Consider the following 25,499-nt stretch of genomic DNA (forward strand, 5'->3'; position numbering starts at 1 on the left):
CTGCATAATCACACACCCACAGATTGTCTGCCTCTCTGTGCTCACCTTACTCCAAGCTCTGCTCCAGCCTAGACCCTGCCGTGCACCCACTCTTGTTCCAGTCTTGTCCCAGCCTTGCTCCTGCCTCCCTTGACATGAGGTAATCTGGTTCTGACCCTTGCCCTGGTTCTCACTCTGTCTCAACCCTTGGCGCTGGCATTTGGATTCTGACTCAGTTTTGACCTTTGGCTCCAGTCACCATCTCTGACTCTATTTTGGCTTTGTGCTCAGACATTCGGACTCCGAGCCCTAGACCTGATTCTTGCTCCAAGCACCAGACTGCCTATGAGCCAGTCTCCTGCCACCTTGTCCCTTCCACCAACAGAAGCTGATCCAATAAAATATATGCCCTCACCAAACTTGTCCCTTACGCTAATATTCTGGCATGTGTGAAGCATCTCTCTGACTTCACCTCATCTTGTACTGCCCACAAGAACCAGAAATCACTAACATGGTGATATATTTATAGAATCAATTTTTGCTTCCAAAGGTGAAAATAACAAAACTGACCATCTAATGTATATATAATAAATTTTTAGTCAATCTCATATTTGATAGACAGATATTCTTTACCATGGGAACTATGGTGATGTCTCAAAACACTAAGGGCCATATCTTGCTTGCCTTACTTATGGGAGTTGTTCCATTCAAGTCACTGGGACAGATCCTCAACTGGTGCAAACTGTTATAGCTCCACTGAAGTAATGTGGGACTACACAAACAAGGGTAGCAGGATTTGGCTCTAAATTAATCAGGCCAGAACAGCAGTCCAATTAGTAAGAAAAGTTCTTTCATGGACAAACATGGGTAATCAGAAAGTCTAATGGGATTTTTGTAATTGTATGTTTGAAGTATGGTAGCTGTGGATCTTCAAGTTAATCAAGCAAAAGAGCACTAAGAATCTCAAAATGCTGTATTCAGTCACCCTGTGTGTAAAACAGTACTTAGATTGCAAGAAATATTTTTGTAATATAGTTATATGTCTAAACAATTAAATTCTCCTTATCACATAAGCTACTGTACCTGTATGACTCCGAATATGAACTCTTAATGTTCCATTGCTTGCAAACTTTTGTCCACAATATGGGCAAATTTTCTCCTTTTCCCCTGTGTGTGTCTGGATGGGGAGGAAAGGAAACAAAAAGTTAAGAAAAGAAGATATTGCATAGCTTTAAAGAACTAGGATCCATAGAAGATTCAATATACTTGACATTGACCATTTTTCTTTTGTTTTTTTCTCTATTGTATTTCTTTTCTTCCAAGCTTATATTTCCTTCCACAGTCATTACATATTTGATTCCACACCATCAGGCAGAGATTCTAAAGAATTAATCATGGATGTCCTTTTAGTCCACAAAATAGCTAAAGTTTCTAAACTAATTAAACTAATCTCATTATTGATTGTAAAATAAACCTGTTTATCAAATCTAACTACAGTTTCACGGAGTTTATAATTACTTAAATGGTTTGGTTTATAAATGTTAGATTAATCTTTATGTGCTTTTGCAAATACCCAATTGGGGGGTGAGGTATTTTCAATGCCAAATACTATTAATAGTAAAAAACAGGAAACCATGAATTGATTTCTTCAAGGCATCACTAACCTCAATAAAATGAACCCATTGCTTAAAAGTTTGTGTTTTGTCTAGTCCTATTTTATTACAAAATAGAATAGAGTTTGATTTGTCCTGCAGATAATTTTTTCTCTAGGAAAAAGAACTGGAATTGGTGTTACGAAATTTCATTTGGAGAAAGGGTGGGGGAACTTTCTCCACAACTTCTGGTTCTAACTGGCTTATAATAATGAGATCTAATTGTAACATAATTTGGAGTAGAGTTTAAATATAACTCAACTAACATGGACAGTCCTTCAACATACAAAACTCTAATTCACTTCAATGCATATGGATTGCAAGACTGGACCCTATGTATTTAATGCATGATAAATATTAGATTCATTCATTTATGGAAAATTCTGTAAAATATTTTTGTGCATATTGTACTTTGATAAGAAATCTACTCAAGTGTATATTTCAGAGTATGCTTGCGTTAACTGGCAGCTTTGGAAGAGAAAAAGTCTGTTGCAAGGCAAGAATTGCTATAAACCAATTATGAACATCTGTGGGCACAATTTCAAATTCTATACAATTATTTTCATATGCATCTCCATTTGCAAGACTGTGTTCTTGTGGTATTTCCGGTTTGAACCAAATGACGCAATGCTGGAGATCTTATAAAAATCAGACTTTCTTGCGAGACGTTCATGAACCCTACAAAGTTGAGATAACCACCCAGACTGTTGGATACTTAGCATCTTTTGAGGTTAGATCATAGTTAGCTATTTTTTGTTCAGAACACATTCCATACAAAAATTGTAGTCTACATTTTGAATACTCAAAATTATATGGACCACTATCAGCTGGCTTAAAAACAGCAAGAAAAATCCCTTAATTTGGTATACATTTTGTGTAAAAAAATCAGCTCTATCATTTATGTATGTCACCTAAATTTACTTGAGTGACATACATAAATTAAGAAATCAGATCTGAAAAATACAGAATGCCATGTTTAGGCAATACTATAGACAAGAAATTATAGTTATTTGGAGTTATTTTTGTATGCAGTTATATTTTCAGACTGTGCTTCCTACTCCTAACAGTTATATTCCAGGTTTACCGAGATAAGAGCTAATATTTTTATTGTATAAATAAGAAAAATATTAGTTACGGTTAGTCAAAAGGATATGTGTGTGTGTGTACACACATAAGGTAAATTCCCTGTGGATAATAGAAGAGCACACTCCTCTCCTGGGAAAACAGCTTTCATCATTATCTGAAAGAGCAGCAAATTTCTTTAACTTCAGCTTTTCTGTATTTTATTATCAGATACGTTTTACCATGAAAACACTAAATTGTTTTCTTAAATTTAACGTAGCTGATCATCTAATTAAGATTATAAATTTCACTATCAGTCATACAGAGATAGAACACATGACTTTGAGGTTTCTTTGCCCCTCCCCATAATTTTATTCCTACAACAATTAAAAATTCAATTTCCATGTTTACTTTACTTATTAAAAGCCTTAGTGAGATATATAATGTTGACATAGCTCATCTTATCAAATGCATCAGCATAGAAACACAGTAGAATCAAAAAGTTAAGACTGTACTTACTGGCCAATACCTTTACCTATCAACTATAAAAACCAATCTTGAGTGACATGCTGAGCATTTGTAACTTTCACTGACTTCAATGGGAACTAAGATCATTCAGAATTTTAGAGGTCGTGTTCACTACCTTTGCATAATTGGCCCTTTTATGGCTAGAATGTCATACTGGTATATTGCACAGCTATTCTGAAGGAACAAAACTACCACCTTGAACATAAAGATAATAGAAGGACCACTTTGCAGTGAAAGCTGTGGGCCTGGATTCTTGCAGATTTTCACATATTGCTCTGAGGACCCAATTCAGGAAAGCATTTTAAGCATGTGCTTAAGTATGTGCTTAATGTTAATATGGTTGTTTTCCTTAACTGGGGTCTAACAATACAGCTCAAACTAACCTGGAAGAGATGCTCTCCCATTTGGTTCTAAACATTCTATGTTGCTGAAACTAACAGCACAGATTGATTTACAGCAACTTATTCCACACATAAGCACATTTACTGAATGCAACTACTCATGATGGAAGGTACTACTCAAAGACAGTAAGGATGTCAGAATCTGGTCCTTATTTTATTTTTTACTTTACATATTACTGACGGTAACAATTAGTCATTTGAAGTTATTTGACTGTACTTGTGTCAAAACTTTGTATTTACTACTCATGATATCAGGAATATCTAGACAAAAATGTTTTCAATACAAAAATAAAAGGTAACATCAAAATATTAATTGTGAAAAAGCAGAAAACATTCAATAAGCTCAAACTTATTCTCTTCCCACAATGAAAGGCTGAACCATTTGAACAAATGTTGTGAAACTTGTTGAATTAAAAAGGGATTCTACCTAGCAGTTACAATGTGAGCATCATCATGTTACCTCAAAAATAACCTCAACACTGGGAAACAGCAATTCACATCTCAGGACTACCTCTAGCCTTCTTTTCTGAATAAAGATTTATCTGTCTACTGAATTGTATACACATAGGATGGTGTCTACCCATCTCTGGGGAGTTGTTTGAAAACATTAATATTCTTCATTTGGGATTACTGACTGTATTTCAAATGGGATAGCAGAGGTAAGATTACTAAACCATTTATCCCACTGACAAATTCAGTTTTTAAAACTTTGCATTTAATTCTTTACAGGTCAGGAAATTAATTCTCATTTTGATTGAAAAATCCTCAGCCATTATAAAGTTATACATTCTTTATTCTTCAGTAAATACCTTAACTCACATGGTATGCATTATACTGTAGTCGCAGTTAAAGTAGATGGGATACAATTTCAAAATCCAACAAACACGCACTTTTCACTCCAAGACGCCAGGGATATGAATGTTAAATCCATCTTGATTAGGATAAGGTTGTTTAGAAGTTTTATATATCTTTTATGGCAACACTGGGGGATTCCAGATAGACAACTACTAATTCATTCCGAAGAACCAAAAATCACAGGATTCCCTGAAGCAATACATAACTTCCGCAGGAGTTCTTGGTTGCTCAAATACATGGCCAGTCTTATTTGTAATAGCAGCACAAAATGGTAGTGGTTACAATAGAGAATGAAACAAAGGGACCAACGAAATAAAGGACAGGTACGTCTCATTTTTTAAAATAAAAACTAGTTATCTGGTTTTTAATTTTATATATATATATTTAGGAATAAGTTTAAAGTCTGGTATTTATTTATACAGAACCTGTCAATAACTCAATTTGATATTTATGATCCTCAGATCTTGAGAGATCCTTCTAAGGATGAATCATAACAAGGAAGAGAGAAAATTAATAGGAAAGCATTAAAAAAAACCAAAAAACCCTGCATTCTTAATCTTAGATACACTATGGATCAATTCTCCATGCAAGTTTGTGTGACTAATGCAAATGGATGAAAAGAAAAATAAAGAACAGTTAAGTCTCTTCATTGGGACTAACCTGGCTTCTTAGATCTAACTTCTCAGTATCATCTGGGGTTAAAATGAGAGTGTATTTTTAAAAATTTTTGACCAATAAAAACTGTTAAAATTACGGGTCAAATGCCCTGAAGCTCTCACTCAGTCCTTACTGCAGCAAAACTCCATTGATTTCAAAGGAATATTTGCCGGTGTGAGGAATAAGTAAAAACTTTAGAATTTAGCTGTTTGACTCTTACACAATTTTCTATTTTATGATACACAGAATACTTAGTGATAACAATAAGAAAGACACTCTTTCATATCAACCCAGTTCTTCAGAAGGTAAAGGACTAGTTTGGATGGGGGAGATTTATAGTTAGGACAATGGTTCTCTTTGGGGATATTGGGCCTTAACGTCCTGGCTACATTGTAGAGTGATGTGCAGCTGTCACAAGGACTTTATTCACCAGGTAACAGTTACAAAGTTATTATTAGAGATGGGCTTAAGTTTGGATCTAGATTCAGATCTGAATTGCCTCAAAGTTCAAGGGGCTGTGGGAAGGTATTTTTAGACAAAGGCCTTAGTCTGTGTCTAATTATTATGTAACCTCTTAAAATCTCATATGGTGTTTTTACTGGCTATCACTTGGTAGACCCTTTAGGATTTTCCCCTGCATAATTAGACCAACGTTGCGCACACACACACAAAAATCATCATCCAGTGACCTTGGTTTGACAATAGTATTTATATTTCTCAGATAAAGGATTTAATGTGCTTTTAAAACAAATGTTACATGCAAATTATGAGAAATATCTTCCATCGGACATCAATGCTGTAAATTTTTACCAACAGTTTTCATTACCGTTAATTGCATCCATAAAAGACACAACTACCTCAAACATATGCATGAGCCCAAGCTGAATAGACAGATCTCTCTCAGATTTGCACACAAAGCAACTGGTTTTGCAACCACAAACTGTATCTTTTGAGGAGGGACATATGATTGTGCCCACAAAATTAGAAGCCATTTTTCAAAATGTTGACTCATATATAATTATGGCTCTGTGTGCGTGTACATATACACATACACACACAAGCACGCACACACACAAATATATAAAAGTGTGTGTATGTGCAACATATATAAGTATTCCCATGACATTGATCACTATATAGTTAGTATCAGAGTTCTTACATAAATTATACGGATTCAAATCTACTTGCACAAATATACCAGCATAGATTCATATTCATCAAAGAAGGAGCAAATATTACCATTTCATTCAAACTTTGAAAATATAAGAATTAAGATTAATTAAATTCTGTCATCATTAGCACATCTCTGAAATGTTTTTGTAGCTTCAGAAATTCAGTTAAAAGCAATTAAAAGAAACAGATGCCATTATCTGTAAGTACATGGGATATTTTGCATGCTATATTTACATCCTTAACATTTTCCATTTTTTCCACAAACCATATTAGTGTGAGGATCAGAATTCTATACTACTTGCCATCTCAGCTATTTTAAAATGAAGGTATAACAAACTCAAAAACAGAAAGACACATACCATAGAGTAGGGTATGATTCTGAAGTCACTTCTCAGGTCTTACACAAGCAAAGCTCCTATGAACTTCAATAGGAGATTTGCCTGTAAAAAGACTTAATAAAGGACTTCAGATCAGTGTTGAAGAGATGCATTTGAAATTAAAATTAATCTTTTAATAGAAAAATTAATAGAAAATAAACCAAAAGCTTCAAAAACAGTCAAAAAGGCATCTTTTTTAGGCCAGGATCCTAAGATTTGTTAAGTGGCCTTGTCTTCTACTCATTCCAGTGGGAGTTAAGTGGTTCAGCACCTTCCTGCATGGGGCCCTTAATAAAGAAATGACCGATCATTTGTAAACAGTTACAATAGACATAAGAAAGGAATAGCTAAGTAGCACAATATATTTCTACACTAGCTATTCACCTTTGGACTCCTGTGTTCAAACCATGTCTGAGACCAGTCACGGGTGAAAAGGAGTTTGGCAGCTTTTTCTACTCTTCAAAAGGGAATTAGTTACACAAAACAAAACCATTCCAGAGTTTGCAGGATGTCTATCTTCATCTGAAAACTGCTTATAACAAATGCTTACAATGTGCCTCGCTCAAGCCAGTACTGCATATGTACAAAATTAAAGAAAAAGAGCTGGCATAATGCTTTGTGAAGGGGATAAGACCTACAAATTAAAGAACATTCTGAATGATATTGTTTTGCCAAGACAGAATTGCAAGTCTGAGGTTCTGCTTGGGTAATGGACAGGAAGAAACCAGTTGAAAAGAAGGCAACTGAGATACTGTATTTGCCCACAGCTCAAGAAAGGATGTGGTGACATTGTTTTTTTGAGAACCTAAAACTCAGAAGTCACTTCCTGGAAGAGGGACTAGAGTTCCATCATTCATCAATCCTACTGAGCATATCAAGAAGTTACATTCTTTCAAAGCATAATACTAGACACAAGGGAAGAAGTGGATTGGTCAGGTTATCCCAAGAAACTTCTAGCAGTGTGTATAACTAATAGGAATGACTTATTTCCTCCATTATGTTTTGACAGTGTTAAGGGCAAGTTCGCATTTTCATAACTACAGCTATAAACATATGCTCACTATGTTTTAGGTAAATAGTGTCCCCAGAAATGTTTTTAAAGACCCTTCTGTTTGTTCCTTAGATTAAATTTGTTTATGTAAATAATAATTATATAATATAAAGTATATTAAATTTATTAACTTTATTATTAAATTAATAGGATTTAAAGTATTACATATTTATTGTTTATAATCTTCCTTTTAGAAGATATTTCTATACATTTAGACATAATAGCATATATTAGAGAGAATAAAGTAGCTCAACTTTGATCTACCCTCAAACTCTCTATTCAATTAAACAGTGCCTATAAAGGGATCAGGGTTTCCAGGCTGAGAACAACTACATGCATAAAGGATTGGACAGTGGCAGCATAAACTATCCCTATAAGCCTCATAGGCCCATCTTTTTATAGGTGGATTCTGCTATTTTTGTAGCATTCCATGACAATCTTATTTTAAAAATATTTTTTCCCCTGTACTCTCAAAAAAAAACAAAACAAAACAAAAATCACACACAACCCTTATGATACATGGTAGATGAGAGGGGTCACACATTCTTTTTCCACACATTTCCTGTCTCATTTATTAAAATGGAAAGAAAAAATTGAAAAAAAATACTTAGATTATTTTTAGTTTTTACACTCTGTATTATTGTGGTTAAAAATAAATATATAGATTGTAAAACAAACTTGATTTTCTTGATAAGAAGGATACCACAATTTTAATGTACTTTGTTTACTCAACATATCATTACTAATTAAAAAAATCAATCTGAGATATTGAAAGCAATCCATTTTGTTCTGGTATCTCAAAGTAGTGCAGTTTCAAACAAAAATCTAATTAAGTAGCCATTTGATAAGCATGATGATATTTGTCGGAGGACGAGCGGATCATCATTGTACCAAAGAATTAATATCTTATTCTACTATTTTAATCTGCTCTAATACAGGAAATTACAAGTGAAGCTTTCAGCAAACAAGCTTCATTTAGTAATCATAACCAACTTACTATAAACCAGCATCAACACAAAAGCATAAAAAAACCCACATACACACACTATACTAATAAGCACTGGGTGAAATTGGTTAATGTTTTTTCACAAAAATCTAGCATCCATTTTCTTGAGGGGACAGGGCTGGCCAAAGTATTTAACGTTTGATAGGCACAACCTAAAGATGGATGTGCCTATCATGGAACTAGAACCCAGGTTTGCAGACATTCCCACATTGCCAGCAGGAGGCAATAGAGAGCCATGTCCGAGAAGTACTGTGGAGACTGGATGGTACTTCCTGTGGAGCCTAAGGGAGCTCTAGTGATAGCATCCTGTGGTCTTCTGATTGGCCCATGCCCACTATTTAACCCTGGAGGTTTCCCAGAAAGTTGCCCAGACAGCTGCACAGACTTCTGGGCTGCTGTAACTTCAGATCTCATCTTGCTTTCTGATCTCCAGTCTCTGACCCAGCCTGACCCTAACCCTGACTCTCGCTTATCAATCCTGGCTCTAGCAATTACTCTGATCCCTGCCTGCTGACTACACTTCATGGCCATCCTTGACTTGTGGACACCAGCCCAGCTGTGACCATCAGGCCAACTGCCTACGCCCTAGTCCTTTGAAAGAGGGAGAGATGGAACAGAAAGAAAAGGAACCAGAAACAAGAGGAAGAACTAAACAAAGATAAAATGTGGAAAAGGAACAAGAATTCTCCAAACTCCCCACCCCCAGCTTTGCTGAAAAGCTTAAACATAAGACACCCATCATCTACCAGTTTTCACAAGTTTTTTGGCGCTTCGGCGGCGCTCTGGCGGTTTTTTCTTTTTTGCGCTTCAGCGGTGCTCCGGCCACTTTTTTCTTTTGCTTGGGGTGGCCAGAGCCACCTTATGATCGCCTTATATCCAAATTTGCGTTATTGTGGGGCGTGTTATAGTGGGGTTTCCCTGTATATTTAAGTAAAGGTTAAAACTGTTAAAAAAAAATAATCTATTCTATCCTTAACTGGCCCCATTACTATTTGTAATCTGTGACTGTGTGCTTGGTGCCATACAAAGCTAAGATGATGATGCAGTCCACTATGTTGCAGAATTCAGAGGTCTGAGATCAAGCCCAGGCTATGCGGTGGGCTGAAAGGTAGGTGCTAACACATACACAAGCACTGACCATAAGACAACATATGGACAGAGTGGCAACAAACTTTAAATTCCCTTTTGTAGTTAGTCTTTATAAAAGTACCCTCAATGCTAAATTCACTTGCATGATAATTAGGGCTCTACCAAACTCACAGCCGTGAAAAACACGTCACGGACCGTGATATCTGGTCTCTCCCTGCCCCATGAAATCTGGTCTTTTGTGTCCTTTTACCCTATACTATACAGATTTCCCGGAGGAGACCAAAATTTCTCAAATTGGGGGGTCCTGACCCAAGAGAGTTGCAGGGGGGTCACAAGGTTATTTTAGGGGGGTCATGGAATTGCCACCCTTATTTCTGCGCTGCCTTCAGTGCTGGGCAGCCAGAGAGCAGCGGCTACTGAATGAGAGCCCAGCACTGCAGGCAGCAGCACAGAAGTAAGGGTGGCAATACCATACCATGCCATCCTTCTTCTGCACTACTCTCCAGCTGCCCAGCTCTGAAGGCAGCACCACTGCCAGCTGCACTACAGAAGGGTAGCAGTACCTCAACCTCCCCCTACAATAACCTTGTGACAACATCCCACCCCCGCACCAACTCCTTTTTGGGTCAGGACCCCTACAATTACACCACCATGAAATTTCAGATTTAAATAGCTGAAATCATGAAATTTACTATTTTAAAAATCCTATGACCGTGAAATTGACCACAATGGACCGTGAATTTGGTAGAAACCTAAAGATAATGTAAAGAATCAGTGCTTCATATAGTCTCATGCTTAAATTGCTGTACATAAATACCGCAATTACACTTGGTTTTGCTATTAATCTATAAAAAAAGTTAAGGATTTGTGTTTTATACATACATACATACATACATACACACACACACACACACACACACACACACCCCAATTCAAACTGTAAAGTTAAGAACACATACACAATGTTTTTTAGCAGATTCTCTCATATTCTACATTTGGTGGCAGCACTGGAGATCATTTATTGTGGCTAGTCATTTTGTTCAGTTGTTTTCTCTACATTCACCCCTATTAACATCTACTTAAGTTGACACCTTACCTCTGGCCAGGAAGGTGAGCAAGTGGCCTCTTCTAAAGCTGACACCAATGCCGCTCTATGGACTGGTAGATAGGAGTGCTGTAAGAGCAGTGCAACAAGTCACCTCTGCTACACACCCAATGCTGGAGTGTTTAGAAAGGACTTTTACCTATGAACCTTCTAAACTCTGGATGCCACCAGCAACCCCAGTTTGCTTATTTCAATACATTATGTTTGTTCTTGTTAATAATAACTGATAACTTTTTACTGAAAAAAACACCATTGAGTGATATTATGTTTTGTCACAGTCTTGAGGGTAAGCGAACAAGGAAATGAATGAAAATGCAGGGGAGTTGATTATACTCACTTTTTTATGACTCTTAAGCACTGAAGGTGTAACAAAGGCTTTGTCACACAGATCACATTTATATTTCTTATGTCCATCATGCACAACTTGGATGTGAACATTTAACGTGTCCTTCCTTTTGAAAGTAGCATCACAGTGATCACACTTGAAGGTCCTCTCACCTAATAAAATGGAAAAGCAAGGTGTAAACACACCAACCAATGTCAGGAATCATGTTAACTCTCTAGTCTCTTGAGAAAGGGAACACGGTGCATAAATCTGTCCCATGGAGGAAGTTGTACTGACATGTCCCTGGAACAAGAAGTGAAAGAACACCATATCCAATATAAATTTCAATTTAAGAAAGCAGAATGTCATCACCCAAATAATTTAGCCAGGAAGTTGGGATTAACCTGTCTACCCTTGCCGAAAGTGAATGATTTTGAATGACCACAAGTGGTCATGACCTTTGGGTTTATATCTAATCTGAAAAGCAGCACGCCCAACACCGCAAGTCTCTAGCTATTGTGGTTGCAAAGAAAAATTTCAAAATGGTAAGTGTATATAACTGATGCAGGGATGCCTGCTTGAGTTTGCAAAGAATCTTTAACAATAGCTTTGAGATTAGAACTGCCTCATTCATTTCCATGAATGCTAACTCAGATGCCAGTGGTGATATTTTAATTGTCATCAAGAAAATAAAGGAGAGGAAGTATCATATTATGAAAATCTACACAGAATTTTTATAAGAAAATCGAAGAAGGTGAAACTGGAGGTAAATAGTTACAAAATCTTACTGTTCTTATTACCTTAAATATAGAAGTGAATTTCAGGTTCCTGCTAAGTATATTACTATGTATTGATCTGTAAAATGAAATTCATTCAGAACCCCTTCATATTTAAAATATCTATAGGCCCACAAAATTTGGTAAAAACAGGAAATCAAGGTGCATCTGTCCTGAGGTAACTTCCATGCACTTGAATAAAAAACAAAGAGCAGTCAAAGTGAAAAGAAAGTCCAAGGAAGCCATTATTCCCTGGACCTCCCACTTCCCAATCCAGTTTTTTGATCTGCAGGCTCCTGAACCCTAGCAAGGCTACTTTCTCAATACCACTTATTAGACAATACAGCCATCTTAGTTCCACTGGGTTCCATTTTCCTTGTGCACTCTGGGCTAAGACCAAAGGCTAATGAATGCAAAGGCTCTTGTTTGCTTCAATGGCCTTTGGGTAAAGACCAATCTGATAGTACATGCCAATGGTGCTGAAATACTCATTTCCTTATTGCATAACTTTATGTTGATGACACCAAATTAATCCACCTCTCACTGACATTACTATTTAAAAACATAACTATTGTAAGCGAAACATTTCATTTTTCCATTAGCAACAGTCCTCGCTCATAACAGACTCTACTTGTCATGGAAATAGATCTTATACCTATTCTCTTCTGGTAAGCAGTATTATCCAACCCATAGAGCCAATAAAGATTAGAACTTTTTTTAATGGTTCAGCCTCAGTTTCTCTTCCCAATAACATCAGTCATAAAAAATGTATTCAATTTGCAGTTGGGAGCAAAAGCACCATCGTCTGAGGCAGTTGGAGACAAGATTTTACACCAAAACTGCACCAAAATATTTAAAAAATTCTTCATTCTCAACCTTTAAAACTCATGGCCTGATGTCTCTTTTGGAATCCCTTTCCTTTAGTAACATCTCCCTGTGTTAAGTGCAAGTGAAGTCAATTAACATTCTGATTAAATATCAGAGGGGTAGCCGTGTTAGTCTGTATCCACAAAAACAACGAGAAGTCTGGTGGTACCTTAAAGACTGAGAGATTTATTTGGGCATAAGCTTTCGTGGGTAACGAAAACCCAAATAAATCTCTCAGTCTTTAAGGTGCCAGCTGACTCCTTGTTGTTATTCTGATTAAAGTAATCTGCAAGCTCTTACTGCTTCATTAAATAAAAAATACTGAAAACACTTTTAAACGTAATCACTCCAGTCAGCTTCAGTTCTGTATTTTCACAATGATATAACAATTCTATAACAAACAACAAATTCCATTTTAAAAAAGTATTAATGTTCTTTTAAGGTTCTAAAGTGAAGCACCCAAGAAATGCCAAAACTGAGGCTGCAGACAAAACCTTAACTCTGTCCCTTTGTGTGCGCACTTTATGATACAGTCAGTCTTTAATTGCATGGACTTTTTCCCCAAAAGACCTTAATGGATCCTCTACTGGATTGAGGTGAGTACATAGCACCTTAAAGCACTTAAGCACACAGAAGTCAATGGGTCTACTAACAAGCTTAACGTTAAGCATATATTTTTAAGTGCTATGCAGAGTAAGAGCCAGAATGTACAGGATGTATAGAGCTCAGTGAACAAAGAAGTTATTCAATATTTTTTTCTAAGCCTAATTATTCAGTGTGTGGCCCCATACCTCATTAACTATATGCCATCCAAACACTGTACTGAATAGGGAATTTCTCCTTTCTTTAGAGACTTTTCTCTACTTTAGCCTCACAACACACCTTCATTAAATCACAGAAAAGACACAGGAAAACTTTCCTAACCAACATACTCCTGCACCAAAGCAATAGAACGTTGGTAGACAGTTATGGAGGAGATTTTCAAAAGCCCCTACAGGACGTAGGAGCACTAGTATAACTGATTTTCAAATCGGACGTATGCACCTAAATCCCTTAGGTACATTTGAAAGGATTGCATTACAAAATCCACTGTGCATAGTATATGTTTTTACAGTACACAAAATATATTTTATAACATCTCATTACTTTGATAAATCACAACCTATTTTCACTAGACTACTGTGAAGCATGTCTGCAGGCTATGGACAATCTCTCTGCCAAATTTCTTCTACCTACTACTTCTGCTCTAGAGCAGTGGTTCCCAAACTTGTTCCACCACTTCTGCAGGGAAAGCCCCTGGCGGGCTGGGCCGGTTTGTTTACCTGCTGCATCCGTGGGTTCGGCCGATCACGGCTCCCAGTGGCCGCGGTTCGCTGCTCCAGGCCAATGGGAGCTGCTGGAATTGGCGTGGACCGAGGGACGTACTGGCCGCCGCGTCCAGCAGCTCCCATTGGCCTGAAGCAGTGAACCGGCCAGTGGGAGCCGTGAGCAGCTGAACCCGCGAACGCAGCGGGTAAAGAAACCAGCCCAGCCCGCCAGGGGCTTTCCCTAAACAAGCGGTGGAACAAGTTTGGGAACCACTGCTCTAGAGCTATTGAGAAAAAAAAAAAGTCACTTCATACATACAAAACGGGGAAAGTATTCCCATTCTCTATTTTCAAGTCAACAGACTTTGGCTCTGTTGGATTGAGGGGAAGTCAATTTTAAAATTAAAAACACACTAATCAAAATTTTCTGCCTTTAGCCCAGACAGTCAAAGCTAGAGCATAAAAGTGAAAATACATCTTACTTTCTTGTGACAGTGCACAGGGAGGGGAGTGTTTCTCACACAGCTAGAACCCAAACTGCAGAGCTTTACCATGCAAAATCTGTACCTATAATTGCATCCAAAAACAAAACAGGGACCCAATGGAGCACTGGTATAATATACCCAAAAATGTCTTTCTCCCAGATGTACTGATCGTCTTGAATTGCTTACATGGAAATCACGCCTCATCAGCTTTGCTCCGCCCATTTCTGTGCTCTCTTTCTGGTACAGATTATAAGGAACATAGGCCTCACTGTGTTTTTTGGAGAGAAGCTTTCCCCAACTTTCACTCCTACAAATTCTGCTGCTGGACACAGTAGCAAGAGCTTTTTAATTTTTTATTATTATTATTGTTTTTACAAGTGTAGTTTTGTACTCTGGAAAGTATGTAAAAATCGGGTCTTCTTGCTCAGTGGATCCTTTTACATATGTATGTGTTTAGAGTCCTACTTGCTTGCTTTAATAACCAAAGTAAGTGTTCACTCTCTTTAATTCTTGTTGGTTCTGAGGTGCATAACACAGATTATATTCCTTCTCATGTATTATCAACAGAATTGTTTCTAAAAGCTATAAATTACATTGGAGTAAATCTGTTGAAGTCAGAAGGGTTGCACAAGTGTTAGCGAGAGCATAATTTACAGAGTGGATAACAATCAATGATTTAAAAAAAAATTCAGATTTTTTTTATTTAAATCGGATTTTTTGGAAAAAATGCTTTTTGATGAAACAGCCTATCTAAAGATAGTTTTAATTAAGATATATCTTTGAGCTATAATGTCTCATCATGGAATAGGGATTATAAATTCTAATTCTATAGTAGGAGACAATATATTCATGTAATGTTTAAGAAAAGTCTTGTAAATGAGTTCCAATAGTTCACGAATTAGGGACCCAATTTTATAGGGTCACTGGGGCTTCTGTATAAATTATTTAGGTTAATTTTTCTATCTACCCAATGGGACTCAGTGCTCAGTCTAGAAGATACCATCAGAGATGCTTAGTTTTGCAGTTCTCAAACTGTGGATTTGTGTCTCCAGAGATAACATGTTTGTTAACAGCAAAAATGTTTTTAAATAAATAAATAAATAATATATAGAGGTGAGAAATAACAGTCCTCAACCCTATTGTCCCAATACAAGTTTGTGTACACAGTGTCAATCCCTTACCTCTCTCTAAAAGTGCAAAGTTTCAAAAAGTTCAGTGAATAGAAGGATGGGTGGGGGGGAGGAAATAGATCTGGACAAGGAGAAGTAGTCTGGAGATAAATGTGAGAAGGGAGGGACAGGCAGTAGAAACAGAAGTGAAACTGTTTGAGCAGCGTATTTCAGAATTCTCGAGGTTTTTCCGCGTATAGCCTTCATTGATTTGAGATCTACCATGCCATTCTCTCACTAGAAGGGAAAACCTATAATGGCAGCAGGCTGTAAAAGAGACCCAGTTTGGGAATATTTTAATAAAGTTCCTCTACCTGTGGGTAAGATAAGCATGCGTGCAAAATGCAAACAGTGCAACAAAGAAATGCAAGGCCTGGTTGCCCAAATGAAACAACATCATGAGAAGTGTTCCTTCTCCGGAGGAAGCTGCATTGAAGATGATGAAAGGAACATGTCTGAACATGCAGGATCGTCAGGTTGGTAAACTTTTTTTATTTCATACTTCTTTCTTAAGGACTACCTGTCTTCCTTCTGGACTATTCTTGAATTCTCATGTTTGAGCAAAAAATATAGTTGTTACTCTATGGTGCTATCATTTTAGATGCAGTTGTGATAAAAAAATAAATAGCTGAAATAGGCAGATCTTCCTTTTACAATTTCACCTTTAAACCAGTACTGAGTGTCAGTGAATGCAATGAGCAATACTAAATGAGTAACGTGGTAATAATACTGCATTGACTTATTTTGTTTAGGAGAATTTATCCTCAACATACAGGATTCTGAAGACTATCCACCTTCAAGATCACCATCATTTTCTATAGTTTCAGAGTTATCTGCCATTGATAGTGTTTCAGTCACATTATGTATGTCACATAGCCACAGTATATCACATGTAGCAAAAAGAAAAAAAAAATCGCCATCATCCAGAAACCACCACAGATAAGTTTGTGATAAGAACCAGCAGATTACAAAAATAGGTAACTGATGAAAAAATTGCCCAGTTTGTTTATGGAACAAACTCTCCTTTCCGTATGATTGAGAACCCACACTTCATTAACATGGTTTAGTCATTAAGACCAGGACACAGTCCACCCAACAGAAAAGATGTCACAGTCAAATTGTTGGATAAAGTGTATGAAAGAGAAATCGAGCAGTGTGCAAAAGGTCTACAGGGTAAAATTGTTAACCTGAGTCTTGATGGGTGGAGCAATGTCCACAATGATCGTGTGTGTGTGTGTGTGTGTGTGTGTGAGAGTGAGAGTGTGAGTGAGAGACAGAGAGAGAGAGAGACAGACAGACAGACAATTGGTCACAGACAATGCTGCAAATATATCCAAGATGAGACGAAATTATTTAGAAGAGAGTCCCAAGATAATAACATACGGTTGCAGTGCTCAGTTGATGCACCTCCTAGCCAAAGACTTCATTGTTACAGAAAAAAAAAGGCTAATGTTATGGAAGTATTTTGCAATTTCAACAACAACCACTTTGAAGCAGCTGCTCTGAAAAAAAGTGGGAGGAACCAAGCTAACTCTCCCACAAGACGTGCGATGGAATTCAGTAGTGGATTGTTTTGAGCACTATATCAAGAACTGGCCTAATCAGATGAACAAAATTGTGAAAAAAATTGTTTGCGAACAAAATTGTTTGTGAATAAAATCGTGAAAAAATAGATAGCACTGTCACAGCCAAAGTTCTCAACACTGGGCTTAAGAGAAATGTTGAACACATGCTGAGTATCTTGAAGCCTATTTCTGTAGCCTTGAACAAAATGCAGGGAAATAGTTGTTTTATTGCTGACGCTGTTGAATTTGGAACTTAGTGAGATCTTAAAAAGAGAAATATGCAGTGACAGCGTTAAATTACAAGCATTAAAAAAACAAATGGGACAAGCACTATCTCCAGCTCATTTTCTTGCAAATATTCTCAATACTCGGTACCAGGGTCAAACCTTAACTGCTGAAGAGGAGGAGTTGGTTATGACATGGACATTCAGCAATCATCCCTCCATAATGCCAACTATAATACACTTCAGAGCTAAGGGTGACCCATTCAAGAAATATGTGTTTGCTGATGATGTTTTAAAGAAAGTCACACCAGTGAACTGGTGGAAGTCACTTAAGCACTTGGATTCAGAGACTGTTGAAGGGATAATCTCTTTTAACAGAAGTAGCTTCTTCTGCTGGAGTAGAAAGAATATTTTCTTCCTTTGGACTAATTCATTCCAAATTGAGAAATTGTTTGGGACCTGAAAAAGCAGGAAAGCTTGTTTTTCTTTTCCAGTTTATGAACAAACAGGAAAATGAAGGTGAAGACGATTGAGTTAGCCATAGAAGCCAATATTTTACGTTTCTCATGTTGACCTGGCTGACATTTTTATGTAGAAATCCATGATTAAATTGAGTCTTCTTGACTAGTGATTTAAATCATGATTTAAATAAAATCCACCCTGATAATTTAGCATGAAGGACCTAGTAATCTTGCAGTGATATGCAAGAATGGGGATGAACTCAGCTTTACTTTTAGATCCCAGATTGAATTTGCAGAGCTGGCAGTTGGGGACAGTGGGAAGTCTTTTACCTCTAAACAAAACACATTTGATCTGGATCTTGAAAGACAAAAATAATAATCATCATCATCAACAAAACGCATGATACCATTTTTCATAGATCCACTTTTCAGAGTGGAACCGCACTTCTAGGCATTCTTTTATTAAATATATTTATTTTTGTGCTAATTTAACATTATTTTTTAAAAGTTTAAGTATGCTAGATACCACTGCCTGCAGAGTACCCCACTTTTAAAGTAACAACACAGTGTACAATTTGCATACTGATTTTAGATGGAATTTATGATGGAGGTTAAGCTTTAATTCTGAGTTTTCCATGCTTTCCTGAATTTACTGCTCAGTGGGGAAGAAGTTTCCCACACAATTCCTTCCCGATGACACAGCATTGTAAAACTAGCAGTAGGTGGATTTTTTTGGTTTTGTTTTGCTCTTTCTTCAGAAGCAGCACACATAGTTCAATGCTGGAAGAGGGACCACTGGTCTGCTCTAGTATGACACTGCCTATGATTCTCAGTTATTTTTGAGTTATTAAATAAATGACAGGCTTATAATCATGGCCATAGCCATAATGAATATCAAGATGAGGTCAGAAGGGCTGGAGTTTTAATGTTCTTTACCTGGAACACAAGCTCTGCTCTAACAACAACAGGGACCCTTGTTTTAGCCACTATCTTGTATTTAAATTATTTCTTACTCGGTACATGATAGTGATAACTTTCACTTTGCTAAGGGTCTGTCAGCACTTCTGTTATAAAGAACTATATACGAATAGGCGATGTTGTAACAACTGTAAAAAGTTTGCCTTACGCATATATCAGTGTTGGTACTGAGGCCAGTAGCCAGAACATTTATTTTAATAAACTTGGGATAAAAGTGTGCTCTCTCCTTTTTCCCCCCCGAAGATGTTTAAAGCACAAAACAAAAAGAATACTTTTGAGCTCCAGGAATTTGCAAAACCAAAAGATATATTTTAAATAGAGATTCGCAAGAGCCTGTAACTCAAAGTACATTACTACTTTTGGATATTTTGGAGGTGAGGGGAGACAAAGTCCACTGAAGTCAATGGAAAACAATTATTTCAATGGGCTTTAGATCAGTCCCTAAATTAGTGTTTTAAAAATGTTTTTTTATGCAGTGGAGTATATGTACATTGAAAAAAGATTTTTAGCATTCTGGCTAAGTTTATCAGGAGAACAAGATTCTACAAACTTAAATACTCACTGAAACAATAGATCAGAGCAGCTTTGAAAGCCTTAAAAAAAACATTGTTCCAAAAATGTGTATTCACTTAGTACAAAACACTGGTATATTAAATTATAGTAAATAAAAGTTTGCCCCAAAACATAGCGCTGTCTTCAAAGCTACAGTGATCTTAGGAGTAAAATAGTGAGAAATTTCCATATACTTTTATAAAGGTATTTTTAATTAACTCATTTAACAAAATATAAAAGAAATTAAGACTCTCATAAGTGACTAAATCCTGTCTTCTGCTGAAGAGGTAAAGAGGGCACCTCTGCCCCCAAACCTCAAAGCAAGGCAAGGTCTCTTAACAACGATTGAGAAGACTAAATACAGGTCCAAGAGGGCACAGTTTGTAGGCCAAAGGGGACATAGGGACTTGTCTAGTCTGCTAGCATTTATGCTGCTGACAGAAAGACTTGGTTTGTGGCTAAGGGCCTGGACTTAAAAGCTATAACGTGAGTTCCCAAAGCTGACACAGACTTCATGTGTGACCTTGAACAAGTCATTCAGTTCTCGGGATTTCAGTTCCCCATCTATAAATGGGTGTAATACAACAACTTCATCTGGAAGATGCAGAAGTCCTTTGTCAAAGGACTTCGGAACAACACTGGATTATCTGTAGCCTCCATGTTGTGCAGCAGGAGTCGTCAAGGGTAAACTTTCAGACTTTATTGAATTTCCTGGCTCTTGTGGGTTGAACTTTATAATAACTGAACATAATTTAGTGTATTCGGGAGCAAGACAGAATGAGAACGTACTTTAATTTTGTACTGTGTAACAGCACATTTCCTCCCACAAGTCAGTGATGTGAACTGATGAAGCCCTTTGCCTCTCTGAATTAGCACTTACTGTTATGTATTAGTAGGTGTCTCTGCAGAGAGAATGGGGTGCGGAACAAAGCCTTGCATTCCTCACACTGGAATGGTCTCTCTTCAGAGTGGGTCTGCAGACGAAAGAGAATGAGTCAGGGGGAAGGATCAGGGAAATCGATTAGGCGTTATTACAATAACTGTAGCTAACCTGGCAGGCTACATTCAGAGAAGACATACTGGCAGTTCTGCATACTAGGTGACAAAGGATTCAAATAACCATCATGCTTCATTTAAGTGGAACTTTGCAAGACAACTTGGCAGCTATTAAATAGCTGTACACCACAAATCCTTGCAATTATGTTATGTAAAGTGTGTGTGTGTGTGTGTGTGTGTGTGTGTGTGTGTGTGTGTGTGTGAGAGAGAGTGAGAGAGAGAGAGCGCACTCATCTGTGTCTGCCTGTGTGTACATATACAAAGAGAACACCTATATTTTGAAGGAAAGCTACAAGCTAGAATTTGCTGTTTCACCAAATAATACATAATGTCATCAAAATAAAGTGCACCCTCAAAAGCACATTTTCTCAGTTAATTACAGTCCACTCTTAGCCCACTGCTGATCTGCTAATTCTCAAGACACCAATTTAAAATTTAGCAAAATAAAATCTCTCAAATCTAGAACCTATCCCCATCCTCTTGTCTCAGCTTCATTTGCTAATTTGAAACAGAAGACAGAAGTATTTGTATTGAGAGCCTTGCTTACCTCAGTAAAAATTCACCATAGCTGAAATAGTCACATCAAAGTCATAAACAAGATGGAAAGCTAAGCTTGGCTGAATCTTGTAAACAAACTTCATAGCTGCTGATGCTGATCTCTGGAGCTTGTGAAAGAATCAGCTTTTATCCTACTTCTGTAAATTTCAAATCACTTCCTCTGTTTTTTATTGCAATGAAGTACTATACCACTATAGCCAGTAAATGAAGCTGTACAATATGTTATCTGACCAAATTGCCTATAATTTTCTGATAATGGGAAGTTTTAAAGAATCAGTCTCTAAATACCACATTTAGCTCACAAGGATCTTAATTGAAAGCCATTGTGCCCCAAGGGAAAGAGGAGTGACTGGAAGTGTTTTATCACACACAGGGATTATGGTTAATAAAATTATGTATATTAAACAGTGAATCTCAAAGCCTGAGGGTAAACATGAATATAGTACATAAACACACAATCTATTTTCTCCTCGTTGCAGGGAAATCCCTAATGTCATAAGACTTTCATAGCTACTCCACAAACAGGAGGTGGTAGAGGAAAAAGGGCCAGTAAAATTATTTACATGCAGCCTTTAACCCTTTTGGGTCACATACTCTCATTAATTTTTAACCCAAATGTCCTTTCTTATGGCTAGCAATATCAAGATGTTACAGTAGGGATCAGCAACCTTTGACACATGGCCCGCCAGGGTAAGCCCCCTGGCGAGCCGGGCCGGTTTGTTTACCTGCCACGTCCGCAGGTTCGGCTGATCGCAGCTCCCACTGGCCACGGTTTGCCACTCTAGGCCAACAGGAGCTGCAGGAAGCAGTGGCCAGCACATCCCTCGGCCCACACCGCTTCCCACAGCCCCGATTGGCCTGGAGCGGCGAACCATGGCCAGCGGGAGCTGCGATCAGCCGAATCTGTGGACGCGGCAGGTAAACAAACTGGCCCGGTCCACCAGGGGGCTTACTGTGGCGGGCCATGTGCCAAAGGTTGCTGATCCCTGTATTGGATCTGTAGTGGATTGCAAAAACCACAGCCAGAACAATGATTAGATAAATAAAACAAACAGCACAGGACCCTTTCATTCGTAGATACTTATTCTTTTAAACATTCCTTTGTTATTAAAGAACAAAGCCTTGCTACTTTACACCTATTTATTGGCGTATGTCCACAAGAGAGTCACATATAGTAGAAAGGCCACTGAATGACCATCAAATAGCTATGTAAATAAACTGATAATTTTAGTCTGGTTCTTAGTGGTTCATATCATAATTAGCATTAGTTGATATCCTTATTGGCAGTCTCAGCAGAGAGGCCAAGGATTGACTGGGCATGAAGAGACTGAACTACCTTCTCACCTCAATAGGTGGTTCCTCCAGAACAGGGTTGAGACATATTGATGAGACACTGTGGGGAAGCTTGCAGTGCTGCTGTCTGTGCTGTACCTGTTCTGTGGATAAATAGAAGGGTTCAGTCTCCAGGGCTGTCAATCTGGCACTTTTCACGAGCGCAAAAGTCACTTTTTTTTTTTCCTTTTTCCAAAACACCCTACTCTAGAATGCTTTTCTGTTTTGTTAATTCTAGGGATGCAGGACCCTTCCATTGTCACTTAAAAGCCCTTTGTAGCTTCTCTCATATATGGCCTTTTAGCTACAGTATAGGAGCCCAACTGTGTTTCTAAACCTCATAGTTGAGACGAATAACTAAATGTGTAATAGATGCGAAAGTGCACCTTGAGATGAATGCATCATTGTCATGATCACACACTTCTCACAAATCACATGTTCACTTGCCCACACCATGAGTTCTTTGGGTTTTGCTAGAAATGCACATGGGTTCTATAGTAGGAGACTCCAAATTGGAAAACTGGCCTAGTATTTTTGTTGTGCTCACATGAAATTTGAAGGTTCAACTAATAAGGCTTTAGTTGCTGTTACAAAATTGCATCTAACTTTATATAATAAATATACAAAATATTGTATAACAGTACACACACATAATATAGTGTACACAATACACCAACTTTTGTATTTTAAAGATACGATTAATATACATGCAGTAGCAAAAACACTGAGCAGGAGATAATCATACAAGTGTAGACTATCATATATCCAATTTCTCTCTCCCTCCCCTCCTCCTGCAACCAGGTGATGGCCGCATGGGGAGCTGCCCCTAATCTGAATGTAACAGAACAGATTGCAGCTGCTTTCATATGCAGCTCACCTCCACTGGGAGCAAGCTGAAGCAGCAAGCACCAAGACCTGTAGTTTCTGCAGTCAAAAGGAGGGTGCCCATTACCCTTATAGAACTCCTTGGGCTGCATTTACCAGTTTAGGCTCTGATTCAGCAAGGTACTTAAGCAACTGCCTAATACTAACAATGTGAGTTTCATTGATTTCAGTAGGACTATTCACATGCTTAAATAAAAGCTAAACATATAGCAGTTTTCATCCACAGACCTCACAGTGCTTCACAATTGTTAATGTATCTATCCTCACAATACCCTTGTGAAGTAGGAAAGTTTTATCATCCTCATTTTTAGAGATGGAGAACTGAGGCACATTCAGACTGAGTGACTTGCACAAAAGGTCGGTGGCAAAGCACGACACTGAGCATGGGTCTTCCAAGTCCTAGGCTAGCACCCTATCCACAGGCTTGAGTACACTGCTGAATCAGGGCCTTGGAAAAGTATCTAATCCGCTCAATTGTTATCCAAAGCTCTTTTCTACAAAGTCAGTGGCAAACCGAGCCTTGAAATATATTGAAAATTTGGATACAGGACTGAACCCAGGTTTTTTGAAAGTGTACCAGCACAGAAAAGGTCTATCTACACTGGGGATATTTGTAAGCATTTTACTGCATTAGTGCAGCTCACGCAGTAACGTAAATAAAGGAAAGTGCAACATAGGCAAAGATGCTTGAAAATAATTTCCCTCATTTGAATTTTATCCTTATTAGGAAACCATTGCTTATACATTCCAGTGTTTTGCATGGCATGGAAATGCATATACTATAGACTTGATTCATTCAGAATCTGGGCTGGCACAGGGCACCTCGTGTTAGAAAGTCTGCACAGAGGGAGGATGTGGCACCCAAGACACCTACAACTCTTATTCCGCCAGGGGAGGTTGCAGCTAGCCACTGGAATTCTAAAAGGGCTTGGCTTCTGTTCTGGAGGGTGATGAGACCAAGGCAGCTGTGGAAAGTACTGCTATGGAACATTCCCTAGGAAGCTTTAACTAGCATGGGTCTTGTGGAATTCTATTCTTAACCCCAGCATACTGCTGCTTATTCTAGTAGAAACCCCATGGTAGTGCAATCAGTGAGACTGTCTGTCTTTTCTTGAGTGAATATCCCTTGATTAGCTCTAGGCCCTTCTGCATCTTGTGTCTACTGAGTTACTACTGTTTATTGGTCACGTATCTTATCTTCACATTCTCTTCCCTGACAATGTCGACAACATGTAGTCAACAAGCAATGAACAGGTGAGGGAAACAAAACCAGATATTTCTGCGTACAAAAATAATTCGTACTATACGCCCATCTTTGTCAGGTCTGACCTTCCATCATGAAAGGTAACAGGGTTTCTCTCCAGCACAATTCCAACACTGCTCACTTCCCCTAAATATTACTGCTCTCCTCTTCCACAGAAAGGAACTATGCATACCAAATGCCTATTTAATTCTGTAGACTGGGCTTTTCAGAGGAGCCTCAGGGTACAACCACAAAAACAACTCCCACCCAAAAAAGATACAACATAGCAGCAGGTCTCATAGCCCGGGTCAACTGGCTCAGACTCACAGGGCTCGAACCACAGAGATAAAAATAGCAGTGTAGACATTTGAGCTCAGAATGGAGTCCAGACTCCAAAACCCTCCCCCTTGGTTGGGTTTCAGCGTCTGGGATTCAGCCCAAGCCCGAATGTCAACACTGCTATTTTTAGCCCCATAGCACAAGCCCAAAGCAGTTGACCAGGCTCTGAGATTCATTACCGTGTGGTGTGGTTTTTTTTGCTGTGTAGACTTATCCCAAGTGAGTTAACTTCCACCTCCCACTGAAGTTCCATGAGAGTTGGGCACCTAATTCTCTTCAGCTTCTTTGAAAAGCCCAGTCTTAAACTGCACAATGGGCAGCACTCCCCAAAACCTGAGCCATGTTTAAAAGTACTACTTTATTCTGACACTTCCACACAACACCAGCTTAAGTATCCTCTATACATTAATCAAAATAAACCCAAACCTTCATCTAAATGATA

The 25,499-nt window shown here is 38.0% G+C and overlaps 1 protein-coding gene across 6 annotated transcripts in view; it reads right to left on the bottom strand.

The window, feature by feature from the left end:
* The window catches only part of PRDM5 (PR/SET domain 5), a 143,658-nt gene that overhangs the window by 57,644 nt on the left and 60,515 nt on the right, over positions 1–25,499 (bottom strand). For 3 of the 6 annotated variants that reach the window (XM_039542564.1, XM_039542565.1, XM_039542563.1), the window contains 4 exons: positions 20,525–20,618; positions 11,273–11,433; positions 10,927–11,004; positions 1,063–1,156 (listed from right to left, as the gene is read on the bottom strand). In XM_039542564.1, coding sequence (XP_039398498.1) covers positions 1,063–1,156; positions 10,927–11,004; positions 11,273–11,433; positions 20,525–20,618 — 427 coding nt within the window. The remainder of the gene's footprint in view (positions 1–1,062; positions 1,157–10,926; positions 11,005–11,272; positions 11,434–20,524; positions 20,619–25,499) is intronic. The other 3 variants (XM_039542567.1, XM_039542566.1, XM_039542569.1) reach the window with 3 other exon arrangements.

This window comes from Mauremys reevesii, linkage group 5 (assembly GCF_016161935.1).
Source record: "Mauremys reevesii isolate NIE-2019 linkage group 5, ASM1616193v1, whole genome shotgun sequence".
Lineage (NCBI taxonomy): Eukaryota > Metazoa > Chordata > Testudines > Geoemydidae > Mauremys > Mauremys reevesii.